Source organism: Rhinichthys klamathensis, unplaced genomic scaffold (genome assembly GCF_029890125.1).
Source record: "Rhinichthys klamathensis goyatoka isolate OS25496 unplaced genomic scaffold, OSU_Roscu_1.1 h1tg000165l_1, whole genome shotgun sequence".
Taxonomy (NCBI): Eukaryota; Metazoa; Chordata; class Actinopteri; order Cypriniformes; family Leuciscidae; genus Rhinichthys; species Rhinichthys klamathensis.
The window spans coordinates 4,303,883-4,324,714 of record NW_026606697.1 but is presented as its reverse complement, the minus strand read 5'-3'; the positions used below and the strand labels follow the sequence as shown (position 1 = coordinate 4,324,714).

General features: G+C 37.1%; 1 protein-coding gene across 5 annotated transcripts in view; it reads left to right on the top strand.

Moving 5' to 3' along the window:
* The window catches only part of dock11 (dedicator of cytokinesis 11), a 101,727-nt gene that overhangs the window by 54,645 nt on the left and 26,250 nt on the right, over nt 1–20,832 (top strand). For all 5 annotated transcript variants that reach the window (XM_056259290.1, XM_056259288.1, XM_056259289.1 and 2 more), the window contains 13 exons: nt 1,304–1,485; nt 4,895–5,008; nt 5,604–5,664; nt 5,743–5,831; nt 6,603–6,717; nt 9,604–9,670; nt 10,849–10,896; nt 11,125–11,267; nt 12,505–12,620; nt 12,734–12,871; nt 13,167–13,349; nt 17,274–17,387; nt 19,448–19,663. In XM_056259290.1, coding sequence (XP_056115265.1) covers nt 1,304–1,485; nt 4,895–5,008; nt 5,604–5,664; nt 5,743–5,831; nt 6,603–6,717; nt 9,604–9,670; nt 10,849–10,896; nt 11,125–11,267; nt 12,505–12,620; nt 12,734–12,871; nt 13,167–13,349; nt 17,274–17,387; nt 19,448–19,663 — 1,586 coding nt within the window. The remainder of the gene's footprint in view (nt 1–1,303; nt 1,486–4,894; nt 5,009–5,603; nt 5,665–5,742; nt 5,832–6,602; nt 6,718–9,603; nt 9,671–10,848; nt 10,897–11,124; nt 11,268–12,504; nt 12,621–12,733; nt 12,872–13,166; nt 13,350–17,273; nt 17,388–19,447; nt 19,664–20,832) is intronic.

The window sequence follows — 20,832 nt, the reverse complement described above, 5'->3', positions numbered from 1 at the left end:
TCCTGTCAGATTGCTTTCCATAGGCTGTGGAGGTGAAGACAACAATTCCCATGATTCCACGCTCATTCACGGCGCCATCAAGCTTTGACTTCAGTTATTGTTCAGTTATCTTATTGACCTCTAGCAGCAAAACTTACATACTGTGCCTTTAAAGCGCTGTAGACGTAGTACAAATGGCATACGATACAGTTCAAAAGTTTGGGGTCAGTATGATTTTTTTCATGTTTTTGAAAGAAGTCTCTTATGCTCACCAAGACATATTTGGTATTTGATCAAAAATGCAGTGAAAATTGTGAATTATTATTACAAATTACAAAAACTGTTTTCTTCAATATTTGAATACATTTTAAAATGTAACTTATTTCTGTGATGCAAAGCTGAATTTTCAGCATCATTACTCCAGTCTTCAGTGTCACATGATCCTTCCTGTTCAAGAAACATTCATTATTATTATCAATGTTTCTTGTGGAAACCATGATTCTTTTCCAGGAACCGCATTTGTTTGATGTAGAATTATTTTGTAACATTATAAATGTCTGTAATAATGTAATGTTTGATCAATTTAATGCGTCAGTGAAGAGTAAAAGTATTTCTTTAAAAAAAAAATCGTACTCACCCCAAACTTTTGAGTGCCTAGAGAACCGCTGAGACCGCTTGAACTGAACTCTTATTCATTTAGTCAAGTTTAAAAAGAACTGGCTGACTGAACTGTTTGTTCACTGATCCGCTTCGCGCCGTGTAAAGATTATTTAAACATTTTCCTTTAGTGTAACTGAATTTGTGCAACAGCATGCATGACTGAAGAAACATGAGGATGAGGAAAACATGAACTTCCTTGAGCTCTGAGGGAAAATCGGGTCACCGTTGTTAGAGATTATTTGCATTTATTTAGAATTGCATGACTGGTTTTCTAACAAAGAAACGCAGTTGAATTAAACACAAGGTTTTTCTGTCACTCTTTGGTTTCTGTTTCTGTTATTGTGTGATGTCTGGAATACAGTGAAATCAGCTTTCAGAAAAACACTTGTAATCATTAAACTATAGACACGGCCTTCTCGTTTGGATGCCTTTTCACAATCACAAACGTCAGTGACTTAACACAGGAGTTACCTGTTACACCTGTATGTTAAGTACCATTTGCATATACGCATCTTTAAAAGTATTGCGTCTTTAAGATGCATGAAATAAAAGTGTTGCTTGATACTTTCTACGAAAAGGCCACACAGATTGCAAAAAAAGATCATGACAAATGTCAAATTAAATATTACCAGAACATTACTGACCCTCAAAGGATATGTTTCAGATCAGAGTTTGGAGTACAGCCTGACTGAGGACTACTGTAAGAACCATTTCCTGGTGGGTCTGCTTCTGCGAGAGGTGGCCGATGGACTCCAGAGATGCCCAGAGATCAGACAGCTGGCTGTGGCCACCCTCAAGAACCTCATGATCAAACACGCCATAGATGACAGATACAATGCTTTTAAGGTAAGTTATGCAAGCGTACAAACTTGTTTCATTTTACAAGTGTTAATCATTTAACCCACTTCCTCTTTGCCATGTCCCTGAATTGAAGAGTGTCATTCTTTGACCCTAGAAGGAGGACTGCTGTTTTGCATATGCAACTTTACATAACTGTTTAATAACGTTAGTGTTAGGGGGGTTTCACACTGGGCATGTTTGCTGCCGTCCGAGTGCGATTGTTCCCCTGCAGTCTTGGTCTAGTTTCAGACTCACCGGCACTGGCAGTCTCTATCAGTCTTTTGTTTTGCACTATTGGATTAAATAGTTGTTTACTAAAGGCCGGTTCACGGCAAGAACGATAACGATAAAGATATAGTTCTAAAAGTCATTCTAAATATGAAAGAATAGCAGACCACAACGTTAATGGCGCAGATAAACAATGTCATTGGAATCACTTTCAGAATATATGTTTTTTCTAACTGATGAACGATAAAAACATTCAGCCAATCAGAATCCATCCTGTTTTCAGAGCTCGAGCATTTAAACCTGCAGACAACAAAACTGCAGCCCGCACTTAATAAACAGAACGATATCACGCTTTTATAAATTTAATATTCAATTTAATTCATTTTGGAATTTACAAAGTAAATACATTTATATTAATTTATTTATAAATAATAAACACCTGACCACAAATACAGCACTGGCCAAAGGTTATGGAAAATTGACATCTTCACCCTTTATTAAAATATTATTATGTGATTGAAAATTTTGTAAGCAAATTGCGTTGTTGTGCTTGGAGTCAATTGTTTTATTTGTGATTACGCAATGAAACATGACAAATTGTACGTACATAATTTTTGGCCGGGCTGTCATACAAAGAAATTATGAACACATGCAAAACAAGAGGGATTGTGTTTATATACTGATTCTGTATATACAGTATGTATGTTTTTTTTTTTTTTTTGCATAGTAAAATAAAACCTGTATCTGTAGTTTGCCTTTTCACCCCCAAATATTTGTGTCTGATAAATACCTTAACCAAGTTTGGTTTTGTTCTTACTTTATTTAATATATTTAATAAAAACATTTTCCTCATATTTTAACGGTTTAATCAAACTTGTAAAAATCACTTTTGGTTGCTACTGAACAGTGAGCGTAGTTAAGCATTCCTGTACAGTATATCACTTACAGGAAGTCATGCACACTAAGGCTTTTGAGATGACCACAATGAATAAGCAGGTTGATGTTATTGAAATGTGTGACATTTGCAGTTTTTCTTTTATCAAGATGGGTGACCTACATTAATACAAAGAAATCCTCGAGTTATGTCCATACCATTGTCACCATAGCAGTAACTGCTGCACATTGTGCATTCACCTCAGCCAGACATCTGTCTGTTATGCAAATGCCAGACTTCGTGCATCCAGATTAAAGTTCCAGATCGTTGCCACAGACACGGCTCTCGAGCTGCTGCTGCAATCACATTTCTTGAGAAGGCACCATGATCTGTTTGCTCTGAACAACACATTTTCTTTTCTTTTTTTTTACATTGTGATACTACTGGTGCCAGAACATCTGTAAATGTTATCATGGGGCAATTTCCAGAACACAGTGAACATCAGAAGCTAATATGGTGTAGATTTTAGCTGATTTTTTTATTTGAAAACATGTCTAGACTTACTCACAAATATGACAAGAATGACTTTCACTTTTGAAAAACATATGGGACGGATCATTCCAGGAATATTTCCTAGGAGTTTAATCTTGGTCTTTAGTACAATTTTGTTAGTTACATTTTATATAATAATTTTGTTATTGTTATTATTATTATTATTATTTCTATTTAGCTTTAGTTTATTTTATTTAAATTTTATTTAAACTTATTTTAGTAAGATGCCAAGTTAACATTTCTATTTAAAGCTTTTCCTCTAATATTTAGTTTTATTCCAGCTTTGTTTCAAATAACGGAAATGTTTTTTAATGATTCATAAGTGTTAGTTAACTATATTAACACTGAAAGAGACTTGGATTCTTTTTACTTTTGGTCCAGTTGGCAACCCAGCCACCCCCCACCCTCTCCCAAAAAACACTATTTAGCAACGACCATACAGAATTTTTTGCAAAAAAGTTTTGCTAAACCCAGTAATTTGCTAAACCCATTTAAAAGTCTCCAGCATGCTTTCAAAGTTCCTCTGAATCCATCCACCTTTATAGGCCTTACCTGTATAGATCTGCTACTGGTAATTTCATATATGCTCATAAACTATTCGTGCAGCAGCAGTGTGTCTTACATGCTCACAAAAAGCAATAACAGCAGCAGCAGCAATAAGAGCAGCAGCGAAATCAGCAATAACTGCACCAGCAGCAATAACCAACAGCAGCAGCAATAAAAGCAACAGTAATAACAGCAGCAGCAATAATCAACAGTAATAACAGCAACAGCAATAATCAACAGCAGCAGCAATTAAAGCAGCAGCAGCAATAAAAGCAATTGAAGCAGCAACAGCAATAATCAAAAGCAGCTGCAATATCACCAATTAAAGCAGCAGCAATAAAACAACAGCAGCAGCAATAATCAACAGCAGCAGCAATAATCAAAAGCAGCAGCAGCAATAATCAACAGCAACAGCAATAAAAGCAACAGCAGCAGCAATAATCAACAGTAATAACAGCAGCAGCAATAATCAACAGCAGCAGCAATAAAAGCAACAGCAGCAGCAATAATCAACAGTAATAACAGCAGCAGCAATAATCAACAGCAGCAGCAATAATCAACAGCAGCAGCAGCACTTATCAGCAACAATAACAGCAGCCGCGAAATCAGTAATAACGGCACCAGCAGCAATTACAACAGCGGCAGCAGCAATAATCAACAGCAGCAGCAGCAATAATCAACAGCAGCAGCAATAATCAACAGCAGCAGCAGCAATAATCAAAAGCAGCAGCAATATCAGCAATTAAAGCAGCAGCAATAAAAGCAACAGCAGCAGCAGCAATTATCAACAGCAGCAGCAATAACCAGCAACAGCAGCAATATCAGTAATATCAGCGACAGCAATAACAGCAGCAGCGAAAACAGCAATAGCTGCACCAGCAGCAATAACCAACAGCAGCAGCAGAGTAGCATATTTATTCCGCCAAAACCAAATACATGATCATTGTCATATTCATTACCATGCTAAACTCTTTCGGGAATTTCAGGTTTGAACTCGCATTTTTCGATTATTGTGTAATATATAGCCATATAATTGTCAAAATAGATGGTTCCTGCATTATTAAAATCATGGAAGCTTTTGAAAAGTGCATGTTGTTCTTTTGAAAGCTGCAGGGCAAACGCACTTGCCATCATTATTGACAAGTGACTTACAATGCCTTCCATTGTTTCTGCTACTGTGATATAATCATTCATTTACCATTGACCTCATGACAGAACCAACAGGCCCGCATCTGTCTGCTGTACCTGCCATTGTTTGAGCTGCTCTACCAGAACATGAGCCAGATGAACAGCCCAAGGCAACTCAGCAGAAATGGCCTCAGCCTCACGGTAAACGCTTATCTGAGATCAACAATGACTCGGTCTTCATCTGGTCTCTGTAATCAATATGAAATATTTATGGGGAAAAAATTGCATTGCTTAATAGATTGAAACTGTTCACAGAAAAGATGAGACAAATCAGCGGTATTTGAAAAATATTAACAAGCTTTTGTTGATATTTCTTTGTAATCTTAACAGAAATTTTGCAACTTGGAATAGCAAGAGTGGAAATCAACTTTCATTCGACTTTCAAATATCTTTCGATGATACTTTCGACATTTTGCATATTGTTATTTTTAGCTTTACAGAGTTAGAAGTATAATCTGATTCAATCAAATAAAATATGTGCTGTCTTCGAGTTTACAGATGGACCAGTTATTTTCCTATGTTTTAGCTGTTTTTCTTGTCGGCAGTGTGTGTTGATTGTGGGTCTGTGTGCGTTGTTTCAGTATTTACCGATTGGGTTTACTTTTGCACTGTTGTATACAGTAACTCGAGACATGCGAGTGCTACATTTAAATTCCATGTCCTAGTGTAAATGTTAACCTTGCAAGTTTTTGATCCGGAGTTGGATAAGCACTCCTGTTTTCCCATGCTCCTTTAGTACCGGGATGATTTGTCAGTGGACAGCCGCAGAAGCAGCTCTATCGTTGATAAGGAACCTAGTAAGTATCAAAGTCTTTTGGCAACAGAAGTTAGAAGAAAACAGACAAACACACAGTGTGCATTTGTGTGTTTCACAGCCGGTGTCGTCGCCCAGAATGGACACAGTAGGAAAGGCGAGTCCAGAGGCTCTATGTATGGAGATCCTGGCACTCCAGACATCAATGAGGTGAAACAGAAGCAGATTTCACTACAGATGTTGGGGAATGTTACTTTTAAAAGTCAAACTCACAAATTAGGTTAGATTTGTTACTTTTTATGGAATCACAGTAGGTCCAAGTTTCCTTACTTTTTACATATACACTACTGTTCAAAAGTTAGAGAAAGAAAGAAATACTTTTACTCGGCAAGAATGCATTAACTTGACAGATATTTATTATATTACAAAAGATTTCTATTTTCTTTTGAACTTTCTATCCATCAAAGAATTCTGGAAAAATAAATTGTATTACATAATCCACAAAAAATATTAGGTCGATTTCAAAATTGATAATACTCAGAAATGTTTCTTGAGCAGCAAATCAGCATATTAGTATGATTTCTGAAGGATCATGTGACACTGGAGACTGGAGTTTGCATCAAAGGAATAAATTGCATTTTAAAATATATTCAAATGGGAAACTTTGCAACACTTGCAAACTTTGAGACAACGATGTTGAAATTCTGTTTTTACTGATGACGGCGCGCACAGCAAATAATACTTTTTTGAACATAAATCACACATACTGTACCACACTGTATATATCTCTTAAATAAACCTATTTTTCCCACTGTGTGGATAGGACTGCGTTAATGGAAAATAAATGGTATAAATCTAACAAGTAATGCATTACTCATTACATTAAAAAAATATGCGTAACATGTTACCCCAACACTACAGGTTATTATTTACATGACCCATATCATGCATCATTTTTAATTGTTCCCCCCTTCTGCTCAGTTAAACAGGCGCGGCTCCACTATGAGCACTGTACCCGCCGCTGGACGTTTGGGACAGTATGAGATCAGAGGCCTGCTTCTGTGTTACCTGAACATTGTAAGAAGCTTGTCGGATGGTAAGCACACTTTTGTTATCATCATAAAACACCACCATTATAGTCAAGATTATAGCCTCAAACCAGCTCAAACATGCATTTTAGTCTGGGACTTGACTTAAAGGTGAACTAAGTAACTTTTTTACCTTAACCGAACAGCTTTGGAGTCATTGTAATGTTTATATTACTGATTTCGTGTTGAATGGTGGTCGTCTCGCACCCCCCTGGTGCCTGTGAGCCGCAAAACCACCCTTGCAACTTCGGCCTCAGTGTTAGGAAGTATCGTGTGATATCAGGTCTCGCGAGGTAACGAATTGCTTTATGGCAAAAAAACAGATCTGATAAAATTCTGATAAAATGAGCATCAAACAGAAATAACCCGGCGCCGTATACATGTGGTGTTCGAGGCGCACATACAATACAGACTGCCGACAGTTAAACAGGGCGCGCGCAGCTCTTAAAGGGGCCATACCTTATTTCCACTCGTTACAGCGTCCATCCTACTGAACAGGTACCGGTGTACAGGGGGAGGGGATCAGGCCGTGAGTGCGAGCCATCTCTGCGTGAGTGCTATTCACGACAGTACAAGTACTCCACAGCGACTCTAGGGGTCGCTGTTTGACAAAAACGGAATTCCTACTTAGTGCTGCTTTAAAGCTCCTGTAGGTAACTTTTGAAAACATCTATTTGCTAAAACTGTCATTATGTCCTGACAGTAGAATATGAGACAGATAATCTGTGTAAAAATCAAGCTCCTCTGGCTCCTCCCAGTGGTCCTATTGCCATTTGCAAGAAATACACGCTCCCGGTCAGAAACAACCAATCAGAGCCGAGAGGAGTGTCTTAGCAGTGTCAATCACGCTCGTGTACGCGCTGATCACACCCCTCTCTTGCACAGCGCGAGCGCCGGAGCGCGAGCCGTCGTTCAAACCGGTTCAAACTCAAGATTGCCGGCGTGCTGCAGCTGTGCTTATGACGGAGAAACAACCTAAACGGCCAATTCTCGAGTGACACCTGCTCATAAAACAAAGAGGTAAAAGGAAAAAGACCGATGACGATAAACAAGCGAAAAAGAAAGAATTACACAGAGCCCGTTGACTCGGTGTCAAAACTCTAGCCGCATAACATGTAGATAAAATGTCACGCACTCTGCTAAGCAACAATTGAAACCTGTTAATTCACTGGCTTGTCATGTTGCTGAAATAATGTACTAGCACACCTTATCTAGCATTATATATCGCTAGAATAATTACTTACATACTGTAACGTTAGTTACCGTTATATTAACGTTATCTTACTAGCTATTTATAACTTATAGAAAGAGTGCAACGTTATAAAGTTACATGTAGGCTATTGGAAAATACATAATGATTTGAGGACCAAGTTTGTAGTCAAAGTATGGGCAGGCCATAGTCAATGAAAAGCATATTGTTGACGTTTAGTCCCTATTAGTGAATGTGCCATATAACTTTTTATCCACTGTTATCAGTGGCCCTGTTTACTAGCCTGCGCGTTCACGACAGGCTCCGCTGTGGAGGATGAGCTGTGGAGGGAGGGCTGTAGCGCAGCAGAGAGCAAAGGGGGTGGGACCTGTAAGTTGTGCTTGTTCAAATTTTCAGGCTAAATCAACGTGTTCTCAAAACTCCCTACTGCAGCTTTAAGCCTTGTTTAAGAAATTAAAAAACGTCATACAAGTTAATTTCACTTGACTTCAACGGGGCAGACTGCGGTTGTGCCCAAATGTATCACTTGAGCTGTGGGCGACAGCTAATGTTGATCTTTAAATGACAGGTGTTTAAATTATATGGAAATCGGTTGAATGTCCGTTGGAGCTTCGTGGGTGCAAATAACTTTAATCCAGGGTTTATCAGTTCTTCCGGTGATGCACAGTTCGGATGACTCCCACGCCAGCTTGTCGGCTCATTTGTAAAGTAATGCTTGATCTAAGTTGCGAGTGTTCGATAACGGAGGCACCTAAAAGATAAAGCTGGAGCAGGATTGAGAAACTGATTTAAACAAGTTGCTGCCTGGTCTTAGATCCAGGATTTCCCTTTTTCGTAATCACTATGAAAAACCTTATCTAGGAGTCATGAAAGAGTGGAAAGGTCATGGAAACATCATTGCTCTAAGAGCATGGGAACCTTGTCTGGGTTTCCTGAAACTCTTGAGAATGTCTCTGTAATAGGAAGAAGGCATGTGATGGGATCAAATTTTCAATTGCTGAAGCTTTCATTGCGGTATACGGTATTATCACAATACTGAAATAAGTTCAAAAAGTGTTGTCACTATAACAGGTTTAATAACTTTTTTTCTTATAACAAAAAGATCTGAACATTTAAATACAATAAAGCAATACACAAAAATGTATAAAGGAAACAAAAGTTTCAAACAGATTGAAGTGCAAGAACAATAGTTATTTTACAATAAAATTACTTTACAAGAAGTTCTCATTCGGTAATGCATTAACTGACATTAACTATGAGAAATAGCTACATTTGTTACAGAAGTTACTATTCTTTGTTAACATTAGTTACAAAAATACAACTGTTAGTTCATGTTAGCTCAGGTCCATTAAATAATACAGCTACAACTTTTGATTTTAATAATGTGTTATTAAATGTTAAAATGAACTGAGATTAAGAAATGCTTTAGAGGTATTTTTCATTGTCATTTTATGTTTTAACTGATGTTAACGAATGGAGCCTTAACTGTTAATAAAGAATCAAAACACTTTTTCAAACAATATCTAGGGCATGTTGTAGTCACTGATCTATATAAATGATATTTATATGCATGTTCGTTATTGTGAAGTATCGTATTACCGTGTACAGGCATGTGTCTTGAGTTGAGCTACATGTGTGTTGCGTTAATGCGTTTGTTTCTGTCTTACTCAATGTCTTCCTTTAGACACTCTGATGGCCTACTGGACGAAAGTCAATCCACAAGACATCATGAACTTCCTCAGTCTGCTCGAGTGAGTGAGACGAACTTTCCCACAAGGCGTTGTACTTGTTGATCTTGTTCTTCATGTGTATCTCAATCTTGTTCCTACACAATAGATAAGTTGGTAAGATTTGTTAATGTTTTTGAAAGAAGTCTCTTATGTTCAACCAGGCTTCATTTATTTGATCAAAAACACAGTCAAATTGTGACATATTATTACCATTTAAAATTACGTTTTTCTATTTTCATATATTTTCAAATGTAATTTTTCCTGTGATCAAAGCTGATTTCTCAGCATCATTACTCCAGTCTGAAGCGTCACATGATCCTTCAGAAATAATGTGTGCTGCTTAATATTTCACTGCTAAATACCTTTAAGTATTGTGGTTTTCCGCCATGTTTCTCAATGACACGCCCCCAACTCATAAAGATCGGGGCTCAAAGAAAATCCCCAGCTTTCTACTTGTATTTACAACTATGTGGCGCCGCTCATGTGCATTCAACATGTTAATATGATCTTTCTGAGGCACTGAAGTTATAAGAAGTGCATAAGTTTACACCGAAAACAAAAGTTTACATCAATTCCCACTTTAGGGCCCTTGTTGTGACATTAGCTGTGTTTCCGTCCAAAGTTGAGAATTTAACTTATGCGCAAAATGGGAAAATCGCATAAAACATTTGCATGGTTTCCATCCAGTGAGCCGAAGAGAACAAAATTGTCACTTTCCACATGCTAAATATCAATGGGAAGAATGGAAGTTGCTGCAATTGTATATAAAATTGTTGTGTATTATAAATTACTTGCCTTTCCACCGTAGTTTATCTGCATGTTTTCTTATCAGATCAAATTAATCCGACTCAGTTGAGTGCATACGTTTTTCTATGCTTATATTTGGAATTTATTCGATATATAAATTTTTTATATCATTTTATGTCGCAATATCATTTTTATGCGATATACCAAAATGCTCATAAAAATAGGTGGATGGAAAAATAGCTACTTAGAATTGTGATATTGTGAATTGACAGCAGCTTCATACTTGCAGAATGTTCTTATTCTGGGTTTCTGGCCTTAAAAATGGTTTGAGAATATAAAGATCTGTTGCCAGAAAGTAAATCATGACCCTCAAATAATGTTACCTTGTCTCTTTGTGTTTATCTGGCTTTCTATCACATAATAGACTCATTTTCTGTCTTCTCTGATTGTAGGATCTGCATAGTCCAGTTCCGCTATGTTGGCAAGAGAAGCATCAGCCGGTATGCTTGATCAGGACTCAACATGACAAAAACATGTTTCCAATTCAAGAGTTAACCACATTCAGATCACCCAAATTTACATGAACCACAACTGTGACATTGTGCCAACCTGCTATCGTGTCATCAAAGCCAGATCTTTACATTTCATTGTATGGGTCGTGTGTTTTCAAAATAAGCAGTGGTATCAAGATTGCGAACAATACGTCTTTGTTTGTGCGTGTTGTTTAGGAGTCAGGAACCCTGGGTGTCGAAACTCTTCACGTCTGACAGGAAGTCCCAGACCATGCCGGTTCTGCGTGGTCGAGGAAGCTTCATGCAAGCAAAGCTGCAGCAGTTCAGCACTATGGACACCTCATTAACCCTGAACATGGGTAAACATCTGTCTACTGTTGTTTATAACCTTCATTCTGTGAAACACTGCATTATGCCATAGGATTTCAGGCGTTCTTGCTCCTATAATGCTCTATTATGCTATATTCTCCAATGTAACGTAACAAAATACAACATACTGTAATGCAATGGACTTGATAAAACTTGACAACTTTATCTAATTTAACCCTCTGGGGTAAAAATGGCAAAATTGGCAAAATTGGCAAAAATGTGAAAATACAGAGTTTTTTTGTGCATACAATCTACAAAACAGCCAGGATGCAGAAAAAAAGCACACAACAGTGAAGGGGTGAATCTCTTAAAACAATGGGTGACAAAATATTTTCCATTTGTTCTCTTTATAATGCAATGTTCAGGTTTGACTGTATTATAAAGTAAAACTGCCACTTAAAATTACCCTTTAAACCAACCAAAAAATATATATTTTTTTAAATAAAAAAAATGACAAAAATTGTCTTTGAGAATCTGTTATTATATATTCAAATCAACAACCTGAAAAAAATTTAACAATATGTGAAAAAATCACTAGAGTGTTTCTACCATAGGTTTCTACAGAGAGCTGTAAATCCACTAGTGGTAAAAATGTGCTATTGCGTGATAAAAATGCTCAGTGTGTCCACCAGATGGCTCCGATCTCATTTCAAAAATTGCTTTCATGAGGCCTAGACTTGACTCTAAAATGAAATACAGCTTTAATATTTTTTTTTTAATTATATATATATATATAAATTTTCTATTATATTCAATGGGAAAAATGGGTCTTAATTATTGCATAAATATTAATTATAAATCATAAAATTATCTCAAAACACCAAAAAAGAAAAGAAAAAATATTATTGAACAAAAATATATTTCATTGATTTTACTCAAATAAAATGTATCTTAATGCCGCCCTCCGGGTCATTTTTGACCCCAAGGTCCTGAGTGTGAGTCAAAAATGAAGTACCCCAGAGGGTTAACATAATATAATATTATGTTATATAATAGCTTAATTTACCATGAAGCTTTACTTTAAAATACCAAGTCTCTGCTGTTTATCATGCAATTTTGATTTTGATTAATAGCATCCATTTAAAAAAAAAAAAAAAAGAGTCCTATGAGTACAAAATAAACAAGAAAACTACAGAATGTTTTATAAATCATGTACTGTAAGTGAAGCCAGTTGTTTTTATTTTGCATCTTAAGATGAATGTGTAATTGTGGAGTCTTGTATTTCAGCTGGAGGTCCCACAGAAGCAGAGACCAACCACCAGTCTTTGCTTGAGGGGAATATGTCGACAGAAGCCTGCCTTACCGTGCTGGACGTCCTCTCACTCTTCACTCAGAGCTTCAAGGTAATCACAAGTTTTTTTTTTTTAAGTTATAGATCTGTCTTCTAGAGTGCGTAATGATGCTAAATAATTTGATTCTTCCATAAACTGATAATGTGATTACTGGATCCTTACAGAATCAGCTGCTGGACAGTGAAGGTCACAATGCTCTGATGACGAAGGTCTTTGACACGTACCTCACGTTACTGAAAGTCGGACAATCAGAAGCAGCAATCAAACACATCTTTGCCTCTTTGCGAGCCTTTATCATCAAGGTGAGATCAAAATATTTCTTTAGTTTACGCAGAAAACGATCATTTACTCATCCTCATGACGTTCCAAACCCAAGTGCTGTTGTTTTTTCTGTATAACACAAAAGATGCAGCTTTTTTTATTATTATTATTATTTATTTTTTTAGCATGCAGGTTTGGTGTCTTTGAATAATCTTGAGTGAAGTTTTAGTTAATGACCACAATCTTTAAATGCAACAACATGAGATGTTTTCAAGATGTTCCAGATTTTGCCTACTTGAACTCTGATGTGTTTGTGTCTCGATTATATTTATTTAGTTCCAGGTTCCCCTTTTCAAGGGCCGTGTAACGCTGTGCGGTTCGCTGTGTTACGAAGTCTTGAAGTGCTGTATGTCTAAATTAAGTGTCCTACGTGGGGAGGCGTCTGCACTTCTTTACCTGCTCATGAGGAACAATTTTGATTACACCAAGAGAAAAAGCTTCCTGCGCATGCACTTACAGGTATATGATGACAATTTCAGGCAAATCTCATGACAATTCGCACCATTCTGATCTTTGTTCATTTTGGACGTTACAAATCCCATCTTTACTGTATGTCAGCACATCTTTTCATTTGAATGTTTCCTTGTCTGTAAACGGTCAACTCTTACACAATACTTTGCGGTAAATGAGCATTCGGATGTGGGGGAGTTTTTTTGAGTCTGCATGGTTGCACGTTTGAAGGGGTGAATCATGAGCTTGCACCACTGGGTCCTTGAGTAAGACGCTTCAAAGGGTGATTGTTAGATCATAACTTATTAACTGTTTTTGCTGCAAAAACTTTCCCACCATTTTAAGTGGAAAATTTTTTGCAATGCATGTTATGGTCCATTTAACTCTAGGCTGCTTCAAGTTGATTGTCTCTGACATAAGTGTACTGTACTTTATATCCATATATGATACAGTACATATATTAAAACGTACATTTTATATGTACATTTTATTCATATAAATTATTATAATTGATATCTTATATACTGGGTTTGACATTTCAAAAGTTGCTAGCCACTCAGCATTTTCACTGGCCACAATTTTGACATGTTGTTTTCGTCAACGATGACGATAACGAAATGATTTCGTTGACGCACTTTTTTTTTATGACGATAACGCGACGATGACTAGCTAAAAATGTCTCTAAGGTGACTAAAACATGACGAGACGTTTTCGAGTTTTCGTTGACAAGACGAGACGGAACGAAAATGACTATAAGTCTGACATTTCTGCCTATTTTGCGTGAAATCTGTCTGTTTTGAGCTAAAAAAGTATCAGCAATGCTGCCGCTTCCTATCATTGTTTTGGGTACGCATGCCGCGCGCGCACCAGATTCCACACAACAACACACCTGCGGCTGCGGCTAGTCACTCACCACACATCTTCGAAGGACCATGGCGGCGAAGCCAATAAACTGGCTTGGTGGTCGGAAACGACGAGATGATTTATGGACATACGCCCCACTGGCGTGACAGGTCTCCTCCAAAACGGGAGGCCTTTTTATCTTTATTCGTTCATGGCGAGTCCGCATCGTCAAATTTATCTTTGCAGCGACACCGAAAACACCAGTTTATTAATAAACAATTAAATGTCTCCTTGCTATTTTTTTACACATTCATAATCATTACTTTTGCCGGTTCTTTGTGGCAAGCTTTATGCGTGCGGTCGTGCGCTCGAGTGCGGCTATAACGCTCAATATCCCGTATAGCCTATTTAAGTAATTAAATTAATATAAAGGGGCGATTTGTCCACTAATGGCTTAAATGAACAACTACTAGTCGACTAGAATAAAAACTTTAGTCGGAGGCAGCTCTTATTCCACATATTCTCGAACCAGCAGGCCATTCTGTGTTGAGCGCGCGACCCGGAGCTGAATGAGCGAGTGGAGGGATATTCAGAAATGCGCTCTCCGCTCACATGGTCTGATCGGAACAAAGGAATATTAAAGTAATTAATCATTAGTTTATATCTTATGCACTGCCCATACACTACCCATCATTTTAATCCCATATAAAACACAGTATGTTATGTCTATTTTATCTATTTAAAAAAAAAATATGTATCACGTTTTTAAGTAGGCTAAAGGCAGAGAGCTGTGTGCATTCTTCTTCCCTTTGCCACATCATATCTCTGTGAGATGGGCTTTTCAGCTGTTTCAGTTTCACTGAAAACAAAGTACAGATCTCAGCTGAACATTGAGCATGACTTTTGAGAAATTGTGCAATTCAAAACAGGCTCATTGCAGCCACTAATGCAGGGATAAATAGACCTGTCTTGCCAAATGGATTTCTATTCTTTTCTTTTTTTAACAGATTGCAAAGTGGCACTTTTATTTCTTTTCTATTTTTGAACTTGATACCAATTTTGACACAGCCGCATTTTATTTTCTCTATTTTTTAAAGACTTTTTTTTTTTTTACTAAAATTGACTAAAACTTGACTAAAACCTTTTTTTGTTTTTGTCGACTAAAACTTGACTAAAACTATGAAGTTTTTAAGTGACTAAAATGTGACTAAAACTAAAAAGCATTTTCGTCCAAAAGACTAAGACTAAGACTAAAAGGGCTGCCAAAAACAACACTGCATCGATACCATGGGGAAAAACTGCCATATAGATATTTGTAATATTATCTCATAATTTGGCAGAATGTGGCAGAATGGCTGCTGTCACTTTAAGACCTGTTTTTTCTTTCTCAACTGTTTACTTTCACTTAGAACGTAACTGACTGTTTACGTGAATACTTTATTTTGTGTGTATTTGACTGTTTAAGTGCAATTAGCAGCGACAAAAAACTCAATTTAGTGCTGAGAGGCGGCTTTATGTGCACGTACTTTGGGTGTGAGCGCAAAATCTGCAGGAATGAGTAAAAATATGTGCAATAAGCGCAATTCCACGCCGAAATTCCAGTGTCACTCACTTTGTGTGAGAGAGAGAGAGAGAGAGAGAGCAGCTGGTATCGTGTATCTAATCTGTGGAAAATTAGTATTAAGCGTTTCAGATATTTCAGTATCTACAGTATGTATTGAAAAAACAATATTTTTGACAACACTACAGTGCACTTAGTTTATTATTTCAGATGCCTTTTTAAAAGACTACAATTGAAAAATGTATTATATATATAAAATTCAACCCACCAAAGTGGCTAGTAAATCCATGGTGGGTGTTAATGTCAAGCCCTGTATGTATGTATGTATGTATGTATGTATGTATATATATTTGTTTATTTATCATTATACGTTTTTTCACAGGTGTGTGTGTGTGTTTTAAATTTGGAATTTAAAAAAATTCTCCATCTGATGTGTCACAAGCTTAGATCTGATGCGTCACGAAACATTTCTGTGTACCTAAAATTACTTTGAGTGTCTCACTGTCTTGTAATGTGCTCTTATCAAAAGCATAAAATGTTTGCACGAGGAGCTTAAAGGATTAGTTCACTTCAGAATTCGAATTTCCTGATAATTTACTCACCCCCACGTCATCCAAGATATTCATGTCTTTCTTTCTTCAGTCGAAAAGAAATTTCGTCTTTTTGACGAAAACATTCCAGGATTTTTCTCCATATAGTGGACTTCAATGGGGTCCAACGGGTTGAAGGTCCAAATTGCAGTTTCATTGCAGTTCAAAGGATCTACACTCTACCATCATAAGAGTAATAAGGGTCTCATCTAGCCAAACCATCGGTCATTTTCAAAAAACAAAGAAACATTGATATACTTTTTAAAGTCCTGGAATGTTTTCGTCAAAAACCTTCATTTCTTTTCGACTGAAGAAAGAAAGACATGAATATCTTGGATGACGTGTGGGTGAGTAAATAAACTAATCCTTTAAGCATGCGATGTAGTTGTAATAGCGTAATAAATCCTCATTGTTCCAGTGAGACAGGTCAAGCCACATTCACTTGATGTTTTCTTCAACTCAATTGCACTCTCTCACATGTCTTAAGGAATCTGCACCATTTATACTCAATGCAAATCAATAACTAAACTTTTTTGATTTATACTATACATTTCGATTGTATCCTCATTATAAATGAAAACAGGTTCTCATTTGTTAGTATATTTTGCATTCACAATGAATTTACAATGCTTTAGACCTATTTTTAAAACTGCATTTATTTATTTTTACACTTTCACTCTGTGAATACCTAATATATATACCTATTATATTTCATATATGTAAATTGTTTTTCATCCTTTCATTTAAAACATTTTCATCCATAGTTATCTTCATATTTATCTTCTATATATATAAATACATTTGTCTGGAATAAATTATCCTTTGCATTAATTTAAAACATAGTTTCATTCATATTTTCTGAAAGTCTGAGTGCCTTTTTTGGGTGACTCAAGAATGTTTCTAAAATATTGCATTGATATTTTGTCTTCTGACTGTTAGATCATCATCGCTGTGAGCCAGCTTATCGCTGATGTGGCGCTAACCGGCAGCTCACGTTTCCAGGATTCACTGTCCATCATCAACAACTTTGCCAACAGTGATAAAGTCATGAAGGTGCAGTAGAGTTTGCTAGCTGGAATCTGCAGTCACTTGTCAAACTACCTACAGTATATTATACCCTAATTTTCATTTAGGGGCCGCTTACATGTGCTCCACCACTTTTTGAAAGCCACTGTCTGAAATCAAAGCGTCTACAGAGCCCCTAAAGGGACATGGGGATGAACAAAAATATGAGATGGGAGGAGAAATTATATGTTAATCATTTTCCGTTCTTTAGCAAATATGTTGCACAAAGGTTTTGCGAGCAAATGCAAAGTTTCTTCGGGGGAACGCAAAACTTTAGATTACAAAAAAGCATTGACATATTTCTTTCCCCTCCTATCTCACCACCATGTCCGTTTAAGGGCTCCATACCAGTCCATCTTTCTTCATAATTTAATTTCAACATGGGTCCCACTTTATATTAAGTGGCTTTAACTACTATGTACTAACATTGAAATGAATAATTTGATACAATGGACTTATTGTGTACATACATGTTTTTACATTGTACTTATATTTTAAAAATACATGCATGTAATTACAGCTGTAATTAATTTATGTAATTACAGTTGTAATTACACTGTTGACCCTTCCTTTACACCTTAACCCACCCTTAAACCGACCCATACCACCACACCTGACCCTAACCTTACCCGTGTCACACCTCAATAGCAGCAATGTGTTTTACAATACATGAATACAATAAGTACATTGTACTTATTTTTAGATGTAAGTGCATAGTACTTTAAGCCACTTAATATAAAGTGGGACCTAAACATGTAACCAGAAAAACATTTGCGCTGTCCAGAACATCAGCGGCCTAATGTATAAATCTCGCAATCTTTATCTGTATACATAAAAAATAAACAACATAAATGTGCATGCCGCCTGCATACTGACAGGCTTTACGTGCTCCCTCTTTTACTTGTGTGATCAAAATGATGAATTAAAGAGAATACCGTAAATTTACACACATTTAAATGAAAAGAATAGAGGTAATCAAACAAATGACATTAATTATTCCAGAAGATAAAGGCCTGGTTTCACAAACAGGGCTTAGAGTAAGCCAGGATTAGGCCTTAGTTCAATTAGGACATTTAGGTAGCTTTTATAAACGTGCCTTTGACAAAACATTACTAGTGTGTATCTTGAGACATATTTTAAGATGTGTCAGTGCAAGTTGCTTTCAGTTAAACCAGCTCAAACATGCATTTTAGTCTGGGACTAGACTTAAGCCTCGTCAGTCAAACCGGGAGAAAAAGTTCAATTAATTTAAGCAGTAAATAGACATATCATCTGCTAATAAACTTTTTCTCTGAAATGATACGTTTTAATGACTGCGAGGTTTGCTTGGTTGTGATAATTCCGCTTCGAATTGTGTACTAAATCACAGAAATCACATTCTGTGAAGACCGAGATAATATTTTCAAAATAATAGCAAAAACAATTCCAAAACACTAAAATGCAGTGGAAGAGAAAATGTGTTTTTGAGAGACGTCGTTTTCGAAAGTTCAGTGTAACAGTGTTCATAGTTCAGGGAAGGAGGCTGGAACCGGCAAACGTTCAACATAAACCTTAAAAAAAGTTTAAAAAAAAAAAAGTAAAAGTAAAGCGGCAGCCCAACGTGGAAAACTGTCGCATATAAACATAATAAAACGCAACAAAATAAAGTCCATGCCTGGTCCTTTCTCATCTTGCAGTGTCATTGCTCCTCCTTTTATCCTTCCGGAGCTCCTCCGTGAGACTTGAGAATGGTGTGGCGCATGCTTTTAACAAAGCTGAATGTGGTATGCAGGGCGAAGCCAAGAGCTGTGGGAATGGAGCAAGGCCGGTGTGGCACGGAGGTGGTATTCATGACACACTCTTCCCACAGCCCTCGCTCCATTCCTGCCCTGCATACCACATTCAGCTTTTTTAAAAGCACACGATACAGTCTACATGGCATTCTTGTGAAAGCTGTGAGTCATGTGACTCGTGAATGTGCCATAACACCTACAATAATAATCAGTTTACCAAAACTGCAGGTATTCTTGCTTCTGTTTTTATAACATGAAATCTATATGTCTCCCCAGACCACAACGTTTCCCTCGGAAGTGAAGGGTCTGACGATGAGAATCCGTACGGTTTTAATGGCCACCGCTCAGATGCGCGAGCACGAAAAAGACCCGGAAATGCTGCTCGACCTGCAGTACAGTCTCGCCCGATCGTACGCCAGCACTCCAGAGCTCAGGCGGACCTGGCTAGACAGCATGGCACGAGCACACAGTAAGAACGGGGACTTTTCTGAGGTAAGTTGTTTTGTTGGTACATGTGGAAATGAACTGGAAAGATTCTTTGTATGTGTTGAACTTGTTTTGGCTTCAACACAATGTGCATGGATGTAATTAGCGTGAAATGTCAATGATTTGTCATTAAGCCAATTTTACACCTCACCACACCCTGAAGCTGTAAGCATACGCCTGCTTTACGATGAAAATTTCCCAGGAAATGCACACAATATTTGTTTTTCAGATGTTTAAAATGATATCATCCATTGTTCCATTCAGTCTTAAATTTGATTAGCAATACATTTTGCATCAGTTCACCAAAACTGTGTATTGCCGACCAAAACTTGTCTGCACCCAATATAGCTGGACAGTAAGACGCAAAGCTTCTTGGTTGCACGTCACACGTAGACTCACTATTGGCTGACGCTGGTCATGTGTGTGATGCGTGACGTACAACCTAGAAGCTTTGCGGAATATCACTACGTGAAATATCACGGCCCACAGAGAAGGAAATGATTAGTTGAATAAAGTCGTTATTTTTGTTTGTTTTTTTGCGCACAAAAAGTATTCCCGTCGCTTGATAAACTGAAGATTGAACCACTGTAGTCCCTCGGACTATTTTAACGATGTCTTTCATAACTTTTGGGCCGGCCAGTTTCGATCCCTTAAGAAGCCTATGGAGGAGTGATCCAGCTCTCAGATTTAATCAAAAATATCTTAATTTGTGTTCCAAAGATGAACGAAAGTCTTACGTGATTGGAACAACATGAGGGTGAGTAATTACTGACAGCATTTTCATTTTTGGGTGAACTAACCCTTTAAGTACTAAGTATTGGACCCCCTGTGCGGGGAATTCTTTAAGCAAAAACTACAGATCAGTTATATTTAATGCCAGTAATTATATGACGGGCCGTCCTCTGGAAACCTTCTCCCGGTGGTATAACGTTCAGGTTAACCTTTAAACAATCATGAGCACCTGTAATTGCACTTTTGCCTGACTGAACACCGATCAAGCCTCAGTCTTTCAACAATAGTTCACAAGAGACTTTCAGTGCTGTTTACTTGGTCTGTTTACTTGTGTCATTAATTATTTTACAAATTGGCTTAATCTATTATGTACTCTTCTGGTATGTTTAGGTTAGCAGGAGTGTTTGATTCTTCGTATAAATATATCCCCCACAAAATGAAAA